Source organism: Sphaeramia orbicularis, chromosome 18 (genome assembly GCF_902148855.1).
Source record: "Sphaeramia orbicularis chromosome 18, fSphaOr1.1, whole genome shotgun sequence".
In the NCBI taxonomy this organism is placed as follows: Eukaryota; Metazoa; Chordata; class Actinopteri; order Kurtiformes; family Apogonidae; genus Sphaeramia; species Sphaeramia orbicularis.
In genome coordinates, this window is record NC_043974.1 from 8,783,407 (window position 1) to 8,801,178 (window position 17,772).

General features: G+C 37.9%; 1 protein-coding gene across 1 annotated transcript; it reads right to left on the reverse strand.

Annotated features, from left to right (window-relative positions):
• Positions 1-1,875: 1,875 nt before the first annotated feature.
• lpcat4 (lysophosphatidylcholine acyltransferase 4) lies at positions 1,876-16,994 on the reverse strand. The gene is made up of 13 exons (XM_030161602.1): positions 16,538-16,994; positions 12,946-13,309; positions 11,384-11,496; positions 11,205-11,265; positions 10,829-10,887; positions 9,398-9,432; positions 7,705-7,759; positions 7,402-7,484; positions 5,263-5,388; positions 4,955-5,111; positions 3,690-3,782; positions 3,442-3,577; positions 1,876-2,171 (listed from the first exon to the last, which is right to left on the reverse strand). Exons 1-13 carry the CDS (start codon positions 16,625-16,627, stop codon positions 1,987-1,989), a joined length of 1,557 nt encoding a protein of 518 aa, XP_030017462.1. The 5' UTR covers positions 16,628-16,994; the 3' UTR covers positions 1,876-1,986.
• Between the last annotated feature and the right edge of the window lie 778 nt (positions 16,995-17,772).

Consider the following 17,772-nt stretch of genomic DNA (forward strand, 5'->3'; position numbering starts at 1 on the left):
TGAGTTAATGATAGATTTGACTAAAAAATAAAAACACTTTTTCTTTCAGTTTTTTCAGTTTCTGATATAAAACCCCCAAATTTTAACCTGATCTGTTATGAACATCTGAATTAAATACTGGAAAATATTGGTTTTACACTGAAAAAACACAAAATACAGAGGAAATTATTATAATAAATGGTGATAAATCACTTTAGAAACGTTAAAAAGACAGAGAAAACTTCATTTGGGAACTGCCACAAAAATAGCACTTGGTCTTTATGGATTAATGTGATGCTACTGTTTACTTTCATATTCTGACTTCATTTCAGAGCGTGTATTTTTTCACTTTTGCATTACTAGTCAGTGCTTCCAATGTAAGCAATGTATCTGTAATTCTGTATGTAATTTTTCCACCTCTATTTATAACAAAATTGAATTAGGTCCTCTAATATCATCTCTATGTGTACAGGATTTACAGGATCCTCACACATTGGGGTCCTTCTCATCTGCACTTGGTTCTAGAGGTGATCGGATACTTGGTAGCCAACCACAGTCTCCACCTTTGACTGTCATGACTTGGGACCCACTCTACACACCAACACCGAAGACAATCAAGGCCTGCTTTTCTAGAGGACTATGCCCTGACAAACCAATCAAGGTATTTCCTGTGCCCCCTGCCAACTACTTTGTCTTTTTATAGCAGGATTCAATAAGTTGGATTCAGAGTCCAATAATGACATGACAGAAGGTAGTTTATCAAATATACATCTACTACAAGGGCAAGTTTCTCAAGAAGCACCAACAGGTAAATGAAGAAGGAAATGCAAAGAATGAGGCCAAGCTGAATGGAGTAAGAAAAAAAAAAAAAAAAAAAAAAAAAAATCACCCAATAAGGCAACATCAACAACTGTTAGGACAGATTGAGAAAGAAAATGGGAGGATTTGTGGTGAGCACACAAAAAAAAACAGAACTCAAAACCAGTCAAGAAAATACTGTAGTTCACCCCAGAGAAGGACGGTGTAATGAGTGACCAAACAGCAAAAACAGGAATACAAATATGCAATATTACAAGAAGAACAAGGAGCACAGCTGCTGGTGAAAGAGTTCAGCTGGAAACAGGCACATGGAGAACTTTATTCCCAGGTGATTTAGATAAAAGTTGGAGAGGAACGCAGACAGGGACCCAAATAATATTAGATGTGAAGGGAAACTCAGTTGATCTCCTGATAATTCCAAGTCCTCTGAAAAGACACAGGTTTGGGAAAGATGAAGAAAGCAGTGTGGAGAGGCGTCACGATACCGATGAGAAAGATACAAGTCAGCGTTCTGTCCCAAACACTGGTACCTTCTCTCCTGCTGAATCTTCAAAACAAAGACTTTAATACAAACAACAGCTGAAGACAGGAAATATACAAGAATTCACAGTTTAATTTAGTGTTCATTATAAACAATATCCATGCAAAAATGTAAGAAAATCATTTACATAAAATAATATTTTCACTGTAGAAAAGTATCAGGTTTCCTTTTGCACACACCCCCTCCCTTTAAAAATAGACATTTATCTTCTGAGAGCATTGTATAAATAACACAGTTATGGCTTCATATGACAACCTGGTTTCTGTTAACAGCATCTGGAACACAGAGTATAACATGGCAGGTTAAAAAAAAAAGGCACTTTAATGAACGTGTCCCCACCTGTCTTCAAATGTAAAGTGACTTGGCCTCACACAATCACACACCTCAGACAACCATTGGTATTTATCAGTGAGTCAGTAGTAGTTCTGTAACTCATTATCACCATGATGAAGTGTAAGATAATGTCAAAGTAAACATTAAACACATCAATGCACATAATGTTGCACCAGCTTGGTAAAAATATAATCCTTTGAGAGTTTTTTTTTGGCTTAAACTGTCCTGTTTTACTTTTCTGTCTGAGAACGAAAGGAAACTGAACATTTTGTAAAATGCAGAATCCAGTTTTCATTTAATCCTCCAAAAAGTCCTTAGTCAAACTTCTTTCCGCAATGGAAGGATCCGTTGGCGTTGTGCATGTTTCTGTTGTTGTTCACAGTCTTTCCATTGGACAGTGTGGTGATTGGCGACTGGGGGTCCACCTCTTTAGAGTGCAGGTATTCGCGGATCACTCTCTGGTAGGTTGGATGGGTGGTCAGCTCTCGCAGAAGATTGTCTAAGAAAAAAAACAAAAAAAACCCCAAAAAACTGTATCAACGGTCTGACTCAAAACAATGCCAAACCTAGATCTGTCTTTACTTATTCATTCTATAGTGTGAACTATGCCTTTGTGTGGTTTTGAGATACATTATACTAGACTACTTCTCAAAACTAAATGAAATCATTCTGGAACTTCTCAGCTCATTTTAACGGGTGCCACCCCAAATGGCTTGGAATAAAAAAGGACAGATCTACAACCGAACAAAGAGGAACGGCATGTGGAAAGCTGAGAAAGACCTTAAATTCACTAAATACACATCGTTCTTATTAATTACGGATTTAGGCGCAGTTGTTTGTTCTTTGTATGAAAAATACTCTGACTGTACTATTTGGATTTTAGCCTCTTATTAAATGTATTTTTTAGGATTTTAAATTTAATATAATCACAGGAACATATTATTGACCAAAGAAAACTGAGTAAGAAGTAAGAAGGTCTATTCAGAACATTCACACAAACATTAGGGACTTGGGCACATTATTATCTCTAAACTATAACAAAAAAAGAAGAGGAAAACAGCTTGTACTGGAACAGTGGTGACAGACAGAGCATGCCTTCAGGGGGTTCTGGTAGGACTGGTTGGCTCTCATACCCATCCAACAAATATTTTCCCTCAGGCAGATGTGTCAGGTTCCTCGCCTGCAGAATACCAGCGTTTGGCTATGGCGCAATCGTCTGCACTGCCAAGTTGCCAAAGAGTAATAACTGAATGCCTTGAGCTATTCCAATCTACTGCAACAGAATCAGTTTAAAAGGAGTCCAGCACTTTTATATGAGATGATTTATTCTGTTACTGAACCCAGTGACACCAACTACTTTTGATAAAACTCTTACTCAAAACAGCTGCGATGACAGGATAAAATTGTCTAAATTCTAAAGGTTTTCTCAAGTAGATCTACCAGAATAATTGACTCTGAGGTGCAGTTATTCTACATTTAAACCAAATAAATGTCCACAGGAAATCAAAAAACAATACTGCACCAAAACATTTAGCTTTTGTGCATAATATTTTTTTTGTGTTGCAGTGTCTCCGACTATGTGAGAGAGAATTAAAATTTGCTCTCTATTTATTTAAATGATTGAACTGATCTCACTTTTGTGAACACAAAATCCATTACAGTGGAGATAAACCTGTCTTTACCCTTAAACAGACAATAATGTCACATTAACTATGGGCCTAAATACATGAAATTGAAATCACTCAGACCAGTGTAGGCACATACTGCACCTTCAGTTACTGGGCCGTGACTGGAGGTTTCCTTGTACAGCTCGGCGGTGTGGTGTTGAGGAACACCCAACAGTGCCCCCATGAGGTCAGACAGCTCCTCTGCACTCAGTGTGCCTCTGCCGTCTTTGTTAAACAACTGTAAAAACATAGATATTCACATTCTTATTCTGCATTATTAGAAGAAAAGCCTTCCATGCATGCACAAACATGAAAAGGTGAAGGTGGTGCGGTCAAACGGGATCACTCACTCTGAAAGCTGTGTGAAGGAGTGACTTTAAGGAGACAAATCCAGAAATGGCTGCAACACTCACATAGACCTGTCTGAGATCCACAGATTCATCCTGGTGAAAAGAAGAGATAAGAGTTATATTTAATACTTTAATATAACTTATTCTTGTACAAAGCAGAAATTGCTGAAAATCTGAGCAGTATACTTATAGTAAAGGGTGGTTATGATTTCACAAATATCAACCTAGTCATCTTTTTTATTTATCCATTCAGTCATGTGAACTATAACAAAATGGGGTTTTTTTGGGATAAATTTTTAAGTTATTTTCATCCTGCATCTCAGAAATACAGTACAAAAAAAGAAAGAAATTCACATTTTATAATATAAGATTTTGTGACACAAAGTATAAACCCCACCCCTCAGAACCAATGGCGACCCCCATACCGACCCAACCTGGATCTCAAAATACGAAAACCAACTAATAAAAACAATTACATGCATTTAGATGAAAGAGAATATAATTTACAGATATAAACAGAATAGTGATCAGGAAAGTCATAGACAATCATGTTGTACTCTTTCTTTAACCATAATATAACCACTATCCCACATACTAGGGGTTTTTCGACTGGCTGCATGCATCCGGGCCACTGACCTCTCCATCATAACTATATCTAGAAAATAACTGATCCATTGTTGCCGTGATAAAGTATGAGGCGGCTGCCATCTCAATGCCAGCATTTTCTTGGCTACAGTGAGGGCAGCCCATAATATACACCTCTGCTGAAGAGAAAGTTCTAAGGTAGAGTCATCATTAAGCAGAAGTAAAGATGGTGATAATGGGATATTAATCTCCAGCATATCACTCAAAGTGAAAGAGATTTGCCTCCAAAAAATCAAAATGTTTTTTTTTTTTTATTTGCTATACAGCTTACATTCATATATAGTCAATCTTGTACATCTGAAACATAACTTTCCCTGCGAGTTTTGATGTGTGTATGGACTTGGTATACTGCGAATTAAGAGCCCTACGTGGAGTCAGTAAGGTTACCTGAACATAATCAGATCTGACAGTAAACTACATTTGAGAAAAACAAATACTTGCATCACTTAATGTCTAACAAAGTGCTCTTGTGAAACCGTTATATAAAAAAAAAAACTGGTTACTGTGGTGCACTTGCTTCACGTGTAGACAGAAGTGAAAAATATCTTTGGTTCAGTTCCAATTAGACACACACACACACACATATATATATATATATATATTAAAAAAATGGTTAGTACCTTTGAGTAAAGACCACAGATGTCAACAGCCGTTTGCCTCTCCATCAGACCAATAATAGACAGGAGTTCCTCTGCACTGGTCCTTGACCCTTGAGGTTCTGATTGACACCTGTCAATCATTCTGTCGAGGGCTGCTTCTACATCTGATGGTCCCAGGCTGAGTGAATGGAAAGATAAAGATGAGAAGAAAAAACAAGAGCACAAGCTAACTGTGTTCACACATGCATTAAAGTTTATTTTTATGTTTACACAGACATTAGGATAAAACCACAAAGTAAGTCTGAATGCAAACACAGCTGATCTCTTACCCATTTTGGTGCATCAGTGAGAGTGTTTGCCTGGCAGGTGACTCCATTGGGAGAGAGAGACCACCCATTTTGCTGACAGGAACTCCACCCTCCATTACGTAGTCTGTAGCCGGAACTCCAAGGGCCCTGAAGCACACACAAATACAAAACTGCCTTAAAAGAAGTTGAGCTAGATACTTCAGGCTTGTTTAATGAAAGCCAGATCTGCAGAAATTCTGTCACTGGCTGTTAATGCACAATGTATGGCAGATGAAAAAAAGTAACCTGATATCAATGCACCTGCAGTTTTTAAAGCCAGATGACACCATTACTATTGAGTGAATGCTCACTGTATGTTGGGGCAGTGCTAGGATGTTCCCTCAGCAAACACCTGATTGGCTTAAATGTGTCTGACTGTCACTGTCAAGGTTTATTTTCATCACAAAATGTACAGCTGATTAAAAACAGGAGATTTTAATTTTAAAAGCTGCAGTTAACTGTATATTAACTTGGAAACAACAGAATAGCCTCTACAGAAACAACAATCTAAGAGAAGACACTGACATAGTGATGGAAAGATGTACTGTACCTGTGAATTGATTTTATTTATCTAGATAAAGAATAATTTTGATTAACACTTAGTTTACATACGTTCTTATATACTGAGAAAAATGGATCTTCAAGGCAAATATTAATCTCCATCTATAGCAAATAAATATGTCATAATCATAGCTCTACTTGGACAACCCCAACAGGTGTTTTTTGAGCATTCCTCAACTTTTCCAATCTTTTGTTGTCCCTGTCCCAGTTCTTTTGAAACATGCTGCAGACGTTTAATTCAAAATGAGGGAATATTGTCAAAAAGCAATAAAGTTAATCAGTTTGAACAGTAAATATCTTGTCATTGTAGTTCCTATAAGCATGATCTGAAAGCTCATCCTTTGCAAAGCATAGAAAGTCTCTAGCAAGTGAATATTTAAGCTTGATGTACTTCCTTAATTTTAGAGCCTGGAGCTGTTTAACTGAACACACTGGAATGGCATGATAGACATTTCTATCCCTACTTGTTGAAAGTTAACGGATAACAGTCTCAATAAGTATGGCCTTTTAGTTCCATCTAGTTGCAGTAGCATGTAACTACAAAAACCTTAAGGATTTAATAGTTTGCAGATGTTTTGCTCTCCTGGTTTTCAGATATTGGATAATTCCTCAGAGGACACTGCCAGGTCCATTCAATTTTAAAGTCACAAGACAGAGAAATAACTCTTAAAGGTCGGGTCTGAGATGTTTTTCTGGAGCATTTTTTATTATATTCCTTAAAATCCCCTTCACATCCCGATTACAACTAAATTAAATGCTCCAACATGAAAATTTTAAAAAAAATCAGTCACCTGTGGAACGGGCAGGACTGAAAAAACACCATCCAATCATTTTGAGCACCCACTTGAAATGATTGAACGGTGATATGTCTATCAAACTCAACTGCCATTCGCCCCTCCCCCCTTGCCCCTCTGCGCGTACCCCTCTTCGCATTCCCACAGGCTGGAGCCTTGTACAGGAAGCATAGCCAGAGCTTGGCTATATTAGTTATATTAGGATGAAAAGTTCACCTGCAAACTGTTTTGTCACTAACACAAACCACTAAGAAATGTAGCATTAGTCACATAGGTCTGAACTGGGGCTGTTCTGTAAGAGTGGGGGAGTTAGAGGAAACTGAAAGAGGTATGCATGGATACACGAGCCGGAGGCTCAGCCGGGGCCGGAGTCGGGGTAGGAGCCTGAGGCGTACGGCAGCGGAGCAGGGAACGGAGCCTCAGCTGGTGTCGGAGACGGTTCGGCCAGACTGGACTGGACCATAGATGGCGTCAGAGCCCAACCTGGGTACGGAGCACAGCAGAGCCAGCGAATTGTTGCTGTGCAGTGCTCGTGAACCCTCGGGAACAAGCATCGCGCGTGCCACCACTCTGGAGGCATGGCTTCAGGGGGTCATCTGAAGAAAGGGGTTTGGACTTTTTTTCCAAGATCTCAGACCCCACCTTTAACTGACTGTTGATGACTTCATTACATGCCAACAACTGAACAGATATGAGGACTATGCGGGGTATTAAACATCCCAGCTCTTCACAAAAATCACAAAACACTGCCTTATCTATGACTTACTTGGCCATGAGTTTCTGAACGTTGTCTGCATACAGGTTTGGGTCATTTTTCTCTTCCTCAGAGGGGTTGTAAACTGGCAGAAACTGCAACGCACAGGATGAATCATGGTTTAGTTATACAGATACAGCAGGCTTTGCACAATCAGGTTTGTTAAACCCAGCATGACTAAAAATAAATGCAGGAAGTGATGTCCCGAGTACACTGACCTCACCCCAAAACCACGCCCACAAGACTGCAGTGAGACAACAACTTTAAAGATGGTTTTGGAACAGAATGTAAAGCAGGACTTTGTGGCAGACTTACCTCAACAGTCATGTTAGTGTAGAGCTGTGATGTAGTGTGCCAGAGAGCCTCAGTCCTAACAGACAAAGAACCAACATTAACATTTAATGGAGTCAGTTTGATTAACAAAACCTTTAAAGCAATTTAAAGGGATTTATATCTGTGCAATGTACAAAACACCATAACTAAGATTCTTGGCTCAAGAACTAAAAAACCTTTAAGGGAACAGTCAACACTGTGCTGATGTGATAGATTTATATTAATTTAGTACCAATTTATTTCACGGACAAATTGAACAGACTAAATTTATGTCTTCTCTTTTGTATACATTAGAACATTACCCCTTGAACAGAAATATTACTGCCATGGTTAGAATTGTTATATTTATTGTAAAATATCTTCTGAAATTACTCGTTACAGGATGAAAAAAGGGTGAGTAAACTGAAAGAAAAGAATCAATTACAGCACCTCTATGTTAAAGTGATATTTTTCATGCATGCATTTCAGATTAAGCCACCCTCCCCACGCTGGAGAAACTGCACTGTTCCCGCTGCCTCAAAAGGGCTCAAAACATCATCAAAGACACATTCCATCCTGGTCACAGCCTGTTTGAGTTGCTGCCATCAGGCAGACGGTATAGCAGCCTTAAAGCCAAGACAAATAGGCTGAAAAACAGCTTCTACCCCACTGCAGTAAATGCACTCAATGCTGCTAAAAGAATGTGATTGTGTCTGTGTGTTTTTACTTCTTATTCTATTTATTATGCGAGTGTGATTGTGTCTGTGTGTTTTCACTTCTTATTCTATTTATTATGTGGTTTTCGTTTGTTTTTACAATGTTTTTATGAACGTACCTTTTAGGATCGCACTTTTTTAAATCTCGTTGTACAATGTACAATGACAATAAAGAGTTATTCTATTCTTAATTCACTTACGAAACAGATTTAACATCAAAATGTTCTTTGTTTTAACTTTACACCTATTTATTACCTCTGCCAGGAGGTATTGTGATCACTTTGCTTTGTGTGCGTGCGTCTTTGTTTGTTAGCAAGATAACTCAAAAAGTTATGGACGGATTTTCATGAAATTTTCAGGAACTGCTGATACTGGCTCAAGGAAGAAATGATTAAATTTTGGTGCGGATCGGGGGGGGGGGGGGGGGGGGGGGGGGGGGCAGATCTGTCTTGGCGGAGGTCTGCGCTCTCTGAGTGTTTTTTTTGTTTGTGTTCTTGTTGATGTTGGAAACTGACTTGCACTGAGCTGCACTTTCTACTTCTCTGCTGCTATTCATCCACTGTACATACTGTTTTTACATTTCTTTTCCACATCTGGTGCACTTATTCTTATAGTGTGTTATATATTCTCGAGTATTTAATTTTGCACCTTCTAGTCGAGAGTTGCCAGTCTAATTTTTGTTATGTGTACACATAATGACACAATAAACATTCCTGAATCTGAAGAAGACTTCCCAAAAAGAGAAGTCACAGCTGTGATGACTAAAATTGCATCTAATGAGTAAATATGTTGAACCTTTGTAACTGAAAATGTTGAATTAGGATAACTCATGATTAAACTTTTACCACACCTAGTTGTCTCCCTCCATGCTATACAGCAATACAGTCCTACCAGGGCTTATCTACAACCCACTGCCATAATTCTAAACTGACATAACCCTGGTTCTGACAGACAGGTGGAGATAAAATTGGAGAACTCACCATGTTGTGCCTTTGTACGTCCAGCGGACCGTATCCTGAAGAGTAATAATAAAAAGTGTATTTATAACTATATTCAAACACTGGACATAGTTTAACAAGATAAAAGTGAGCATGGGTAGGGCATAGATGTTTGTTTAACTGAAAATGTCATATTGGATCCTTCTACACACCCTGATGGAAACCAGTATGCAAACACTGGCCTATACAAATATTACAGCATGTTCAGAAACATCAGACTGATAAAATGTAGGATAGTCTACAAACTGATCTCTGGGCAGGGCTGTAACCAGGAATCCATAAAAAATGAAAACGAGTAAGTGATAAACTGCAGACACAGAACAATGCATCCCTCTGCGAATGCCTGCTTATCCATAAATGGAGTTTTCAAGTTTTTATGAAACAGTTCAAGTGGAAGAACAGTTCTGATGTTTTTGGGGTTGTTTTTGCTCTGAGCTCCAGCATGGTAAAACTTTTATGTGTATGAAGTTACAACAAAATGATTTAGCATTAAGGTTTTCTGTGATTGAGCAGGCACTGTTTTATTTGTTTTTTGCATGTTTCCATGATTTCCTTTCCTTTCCTTTTGAGATATGTTTGTGTCCAGCTATGACTGTGATGTAAGCTTTGCAGATTCTGGCATCACAGCTACTTTCAAAATCAAATTTTATTTATATAGTGCCAAATCATAGCAAAAGTTATCTCATGACGCTTTACATATCGAGTTGGTCGAAACCAGACTCTAAGCCAATTTACAGAAACCCAACAGATTCCTCCAGGAGCAAACACTTGTTGACTGGTGACCATGGCGAGGAAAAACTTCCGTTTAACAAGCAGAAACCTCGAGCAGACCCAGACTCCTTCACTTTGAATGAAGAGAAATGGCACGCATAGGAAATTACATTTCAAAATCATGCAAAAAACTGGGGTCTCATCTCTGAGGGAGCTGAAACCATGCCTGACTATGGAAGAGGTGCAAGATCTCAAGTGTCAAATATCACTACTACCTGTAAAATGGATACTCCACCTAGCATCTTTACTGAACTTCCACGGTCATTTTTTCCCCTCCTGTTTATGCAAATTATAACTAACAAAACTGAGCTGAACTTACTTAGCCTACCAATAAATACCAGAAAAACATTTTCTCACTTGAACAGTTGTATTTGTACATATGGTCAAGCTAGCAGTAAAAAAAAAAAAAAAAAAAAAGCAAAAATAGTTTGTCATGATTTTACATCATCTAGTAGGTGTAATTACTCAAGTTGGTTGAGTAGGAAAACTACTGATGTGCTCTTTTTTTATTTAATATAATGTTATATTATCAGGTGAGAGGTCAAGCTCAAGCTTTGAGACAGTGAAATTACACCTTCTGATGTAAAGTCATGAATGAAGGGGGTGTTACTTACAAGTAGCTACTACAATGACTGTACTCACCAGCTTGTTGGGGTAATGCAACAAAACAGGCTGAACCGGGACTCCAGCAAGAAATGCACCTGGTGGCAGAAGAAAAGAATGAGACTGAGTAAAGACACTGTGACACTGAGTAATGAAGAAGAGAGCCAATCAATCAGCTGCTACGCCCATTTCCTTTCATGCCACTCATTCCTGACTGATTTGTATAAGCAACAGGCAAACTGTACAATGTGATGAAGAAAAAACACAAACCAAATCAGTTTTTCCTCATTCATGCAATTCAGCTTGATTGACACCACATGGGAAGTGAAGTAGCAGTGGCAAACAAGCTACTAAAGGGATTAACGGTTCAGATTGTTATGTCTCTATGTTTGTTTTTCAGACTATTTCTAGTCACCTGGTTTAAACTTGATGAGAGCCTTTCCATTAGTTGTTGTTCCCTCAGGAAACATCAGCATCTAGTACAAAAAAAACCCCAAATAAATAAATGAAAATTAAAAAAAAGAATGATGAGATGAAAACGTAGCTTATTTACTTTCACTGACGACTGACCAATCATTGTTCATTTCATTTTACCTGAGGCCAGTAGCCATTGGACGTCAGTCTTTCTGTGAGCTGGGTCACTGCCTTTTTCCTCGACTCTGGATCTTTTCTGCTCACCAGCACTGACTGGTTGAACTCCAGGAGAGCTGAAATAAAAGAAAAGAAGTCCCATAAGACCACAAATGAGAAACAGAACTGAGGGTGGAGCCCAGAGCAAGACAGCCAAGACAGAGGAAAAGCTGCAATAACTTAATCGACTTAGACGCCAAGAGAGTGAGTCACTTGTTTATTCTTGAGCTTCCTTCATAGTTTTATTTTCCTTTTTTGACCCTCATCTTGCAAATATTATAATTAGTTGTCTATGTAGTAGTCTACAAGTACAGAGCATGTTGAGCATGGTGTGAACAACACATAATAAGGTAGAAACTTGAACTGAATAGATTAGCAATTACCGTTGGATTTAATAGAAAGCAACTTATGCATTTGTAAATATTGCTTCTAATTTTTTACACTCAAAGTTTCTCCAGTGTTTTTCCACTGACTGCTGTCTAATATGACTAAAACTAAATCACTTCTCTTCCCCCCTCTGCCATTATGCTCCAAGCCACTGCCTCAACTCATTTCCTATCAGGAAATAATGTAGATAAAAAAATAGAAAGAAATCACAACAGATGCGACCTACACTACCCTTTCCCTAGCTCATATGGACCACGAGCAAACCTAGATGGAAGTTGTGGCAAATGCGTAAAACTATAATAATAATAATAATAACTTTAGTTTGATAAAAACATATTACATAATCAGAAAAGTCTGTTTTTAGTCATGAAGAACTCAAATGCATAGGCTACTAACACAGGATGGTGGAGGGGAGGAAAGACTTAATGCACGTCAAACAATCAGTGTCACATACACCTGCATATACTGAACCAGAGGAAGTTTTCTATGCACCTTAAAATAGCAGAGAGTAAAGAATAACAAAAGAGAATACAAGAAAGAAAAAAAGCAGTTTGTTTCTTTTTTAGTGCAAACCTTTACACAGAAGAGCTACAGTTTCTGAAAGGGTCATCTACAATCCCAACAATCATTACACTACTTATTTATTAAATATGCTTTCAATGACTTTAAACTGCAGTCCTCGATTCTATAATATAATTACCTTCATGGTCTGACAGGAAATAAGTGCTCTACCCACTTCTGTGTACTTTTTAGGCTTTAGAAAATCTATCGTGACAGATTTTGGCTAATTTCATATTTTCAGACAGGTAAGGAGGTAAACATATGATGGACAGCTGTAATTATTGATTTCTGTTAGGATTTCCTCTGTGTCTCTACTCCACAGCTCAACATGAAGCTACTTAAAAAGGTTTCACTCTTCCTCAGCAGCCTGAAACTGCATTAGGTCATCTATCTTTATATTTAGTCTAAATATCATTCATGTTCAAATTTGTTCTTCTTGTAATTTATAGACAAGGCTTGCAAATTTGGAATTGGGTCACAGTGGTGAATCTATAGCGGTTTATTTTCTACACAAGTACAAACCAGGCTGATCCAACTGTAATTTCAGATGCTGTCAAATGTAAATCAAGGCCCCTCACCGCCTATCACTGGCAGGCTGGTGTTCTCCGACCGCGACACGACTGTTGCAAGCTGAGCTGGACACAGGACCAGCATGTCTAGAAAGCCACTGTGAGGTGCAACCACCAGCACTGGCGCCTCCTTCAGGTCTGCCCTGCGACCTTTAACCTTCACCCATAGGAAGCCCAGGGAGAAGAAAACGCATCGGCTCAGGAACCAGATGATCGGGTGGAAGACCCAGCGCCGCCAGCCTGTGACTGGCTGAGAACGCTCTTCTTGGGACAGGCCAGCCAGGCGTAGTCGTGCGAGAGGCCACATGACGAGGAAGAAAAAGGCAGCACCAACGACACGTAAAGGAAAAAGAATACTTCCCAAAATAATGCCCTAAGGAACAAAAGAAAAGTAGTTAGGTCAGCAGGTAGGAGGAACAAGAATGAATACGGATGCCTCTGCTACTTCTGATGCACAGGGAATTTTAGGATATGACAAAAAGATCATAATCATATGTATTAAGAGTTCCCCTGATATAAAATGACATAAGCTTGATTATTTTATGTGCCTTTGCATAAGATACTGTATATCACAATAATATTTATCATGATGCTACATGTAGCCATGCTGCTCTGTGGTATGCTGATATTATCCATCATGCCTGTCTGGGCCTGAAACATTTATGGCTTGTCTGTTTTGCCTAGACATCCTTGTCATCATGTAGTCTAAAAGGGAGTTCTTCTCTCTTTTGCAATGTCCCTGAAAGCCCATATTAAGAGTGTGATGTTGCCTTTGAGGACATGTAAGAGAAGAGTTTAGAGTAAAACTAACACAAAAAGAATTGAGGTGGAACAATTATTCAGTATGCAAGTAATATCAGTAAAATAATGCTCCTTGTCAGTGTTTCATTATTAGATATGATGCCTTCAGTTTCATATTACTGCTGCATCATGCATTGTCAGCTGCATTTTAATGCTGTAACCGTTATTGATACTTTATGTACTGATGGACAGTTTAATCTACAGCAATCCCTCATTTTCCATAAAACTACCTCATGTTTGTAGCATCACTATCCTTTGAGAATCATGCATCTGAAGAAGGTCAGGTTTTCATTAGCTCAGAAAAACAGGCCTGTTCTCACTTTTGTTACAAACCAAGAGAATGTACTGTATATATACGCATGACCATCAACATGTTAGCGCCTGTTGCCCACCATTATCCTCAGTGGAAGCAAAGCCACCCTATAGGGAGAAATCTAGTTTAGTTGACTAAAACTATTGAGAAAACCCAGTTCACACTAGAAATAGACAAAGTAAACAGTGCTAATTAAGAAGAAAGAAAATAATAAAAGATAAAAATCATCACCGCTAAGAGGTTTCCTATCTCCATAATTGAAACGTGATCAGATTAACAGTACAAGTCAAATGCCCCAGGCCACTTGTAGTTCACATTGCACATAAACCAGAGCAGCAAAATAACACACTTGTGATGAAAAAAGTGCTAGGAATGTCAGTTTTGTTTTTCTTTCCATCAATCAGGTGCAGGTTTACTTAGGATTACTAGCCAGCATAGTAAATTCAAAGACTGCTTGCACCAACATATAACTTGTTCATAAAGAATAATAATTTACATCTGATATCTAAATTTACAATTTATAACATTGGCCAAGTAACATACAAATAACAAATGATTCCTTTCCTGTTCTGAGGTTTTACAATCCATTTTGGACACTATGTAACCCAAATTTATCTTATGCAAATGTGACCATCAAAACTAACTGCAACAAAGTGTCACTTTGAGCTTTTTGAATGTTGCTCATCTATTTTTTTTTTTTTAAATTATTATTATTACTATTAATCATTGTACATAACAAACATGGCAATTTCACATTCTATGTGTCAGTGTGGCATACATTGCCCAAGGGAACAGAACAACAACTGACAAATATTAAATTAGAATACAAATCAGGAAAAAGAAGTCCTGGAATAAAAATTAATAACAATAAAAAAACAATATTAAAAAAATATTGTAAACCATTGCACGAGGGGGATATTCAAGTATTGATTTCTATGGAAAATTTGAGCAACTTTTCATATAATTTTGTGGCTTTGAGATCTTCAATTAATTTCAGGGACTTTAAGTACAGTTTCAATTCATTTATAAAAGTAATAAACTCAGAGGATGGCTTCATAATTCTATTTTTTTTAAATAAAAAATTTGGCAAGACACAAAATAACATTACAGCAGAATTCTTTGTTTTTGTTATGGAGGATCACACCAAATGTTATATCATTGGTTGATACTGAATTTGGGAATGCTGGGATCTGTTGCTTTTTATGTTTTTTGTTCATGTCAACCCAAAATAAATGCACCACATTACATGAAAAAAAAAACAAAACAGTCTGTTGTGTCATTGTCATTACCACAAAATGTACAAATATTATCACCAATGCCAAACTACAACTTGAGCATATCCTTCAAGCACAGGTGTCAAACATGCGGCCCGGGGGCCAAATCCGGCCCGCCAAAGGGTCTAGTCTGGCTCTTGGGATGAAATTGTGAAAGGCAAAAATTACACTGAAGATATTAACAATCCTTTTAGTTCAGGTTCCACATTCAGACCAATTCAATCTCAAGTGGGCGGGACCAGTCACATACTATCATAATAACATATAAATAAAGACAAATCCAAATGTTTCTTTTTGTAAATGTAAATATTTTCATGTATTTACACTAAAACAAAGTATAATTTCACAAAAAATGTGAATAACATGAATAAATATGAATAACCTGAAATGTCTTAAGAGAAGTAAGCACAGCTTTAACAAGATTCTGCCTGTTATTAAATGTTTTGTGTGTTTGTAGATTCACTGTGATCTGTAAGTTATAATGTACATGTGTAAAAGATAAACTGAGGCAGAATATTGTTAAAATTACACTTATTTTTTTCAGTTTGTTCATGTTTCTCACATCTTTTGAAAGGATAGTTTGTAGATGTAAATCTGTTCATTATGTAAATTCACTATTTTCACTCTAAAACAGAGAGAAATTTTGGAGCCGACATTATTTATATATTATTATGTTAGTATTTTACTGGTTTGGCCCACTGCAGATCAAATTTAGCTGAATGTGGCCCCTGAACTAAAATGAGTTTGACACCCCTGCCTTAGAGGGATAGATGTTAATCATAGTTTTAATGCTGCTTATCTACTTGTGGTTGTCCTAAATTTTGGGCACATGCCTGATAATAATCGTAGTCTAGAACTATGGATAATGATATTTTTTGTACTGAAATCCCCAAAACCTCATATGTGCTGCCTGACTCTTCCACAAACTGTGGGATAACCCTGAAACCCCCTTGACCTCTGAAACCAAACTCTGCCTTTTACATCCACTGATGATACTTTCATTAGCTGCCAAAAGTTGTTAAATTCTATATGGATGTAGTTGAATTACTAGGAAGCAGCTTACGTTAGAGAACTAGCTTGTGCATACAATTAATCATACATTGCAGTTTTTAGGCTCGTTGGATCGCTTCAATAGACAAGTCATTTGAGTCACACCCTGTTCTCCAGCTCGCCTGCCTCTGTGTTCGGTTTCATCATGACCGGTGGGTCTTACCCTGATCCTCTGGGCCTTGGTCAGCTTCACACGGTGAACAAACGGGTTTGGATGCTCCACCGATGCTGAGTGACAGTTGTCCTTCTCCATGGCGACGACACACACCTCACAGACACTTATCTAAGTTAAAACTACTTTACTAACACACACACACGAAAAAACTTTACTAACACTTATTTAAATTGGGAAAAAAACACGTTTCAGTTAAAAGGTAAAAACAAAACCCCGCCGTACAAAAAGTTCTACTAGAATGTTAACGGAGGATGATATCCACTTTGATGAAAAACAGCGTCCTTTTGGTGAAAATGTAAAAACAGTCCGGTTAGCTAACAACACCGCGCGAGCCGATAATTCATTCCTAACAACCTATAAATAAGTTAGTCTAAAATAAACGGAGTACACCGAGATAACAAGTTAGAAACAAAGTGTACCGACTTGTGTGTTCCACATGGCTAACCACACCGTAGGACAGAAGTGCCAGCGCTGTCCTTTTAAGCCTCTCCTCCTCCTCACCTGTCCCGCCCCTTCACTGGCTGACAGTCCGCCCCCCCCGCGCGCCCCCCTCCGGACCGGGTCAGGCGAGTTGAACCGGCCCCGAAACTATGTCAAAACTGCGCGAGACGAGATGACGAGCAGCCGTGGACCTCAAAAACATTCTACCGTCTTATGAAGAACTATGAAAATTAAATTAACCATAAATGCATCGTTTCAAACAAAATAAAAGTTAGGAGTAGGGCTTAGATTAGGTTCAGGTTAGGGAAATTATCATTATTATTAATATTATTTTATTTTGTGTATGTGAGTGTGTGTGAGTGAAACTGTGGTTCAATATGCTAATCATGTAAACCTGTACTGTGTGAAAGTGTGGGTGCTTGAAAAGGGTGGGTATTTTTGGGTTTGTCATATTGGAAAATGTGTTGCATTACTGTTACATACGTTATTTATTCTTTGCGCCTAGGCCCCTCTCAAAAAGCTCTTCAGCTTCCCAGGGTGTCCTCTTTCACATAATGTAAATGCATATGTAATGTTTTTACACTTGGATCTTTTAATAGATATGTGAATAAAATAAATGAAATGAAATACACCACTGGTCAAATAAATAAACAAATAAAATAATAGAAACGTGACAATAAAAATAGAAATATTAACGGTAAGTAAAATAAATACCAAAAAAAAAAAGTAACGCATAAAAGGAAACAGACGCTGAAAAATGTCTGTCCACAAAATAATAAGAT

Coding starts and splice junctions, on each gene's coding strand:
- lpcat4 (XM_030161602.1), bottom strand. CDS start 16,627: ATGGAGAAGGACAACTGTCACTCAGCATCGGTGGAGCATCCAAACCCG. Junction 10,888..11,204: donor TCTCATCAAGTTTAAACCAG/GTGACTAGAAAT, acceptor TTCTGCCACCAG/GTGCATTTCTTGCTGGAGTC. Junction 5,112..5,262: donor TCACTGATGCACCAAAATGG/GTAAGAGATCAG, acceptor CCATTCACTCAG/CCTGGGACCATCAGATGTAG.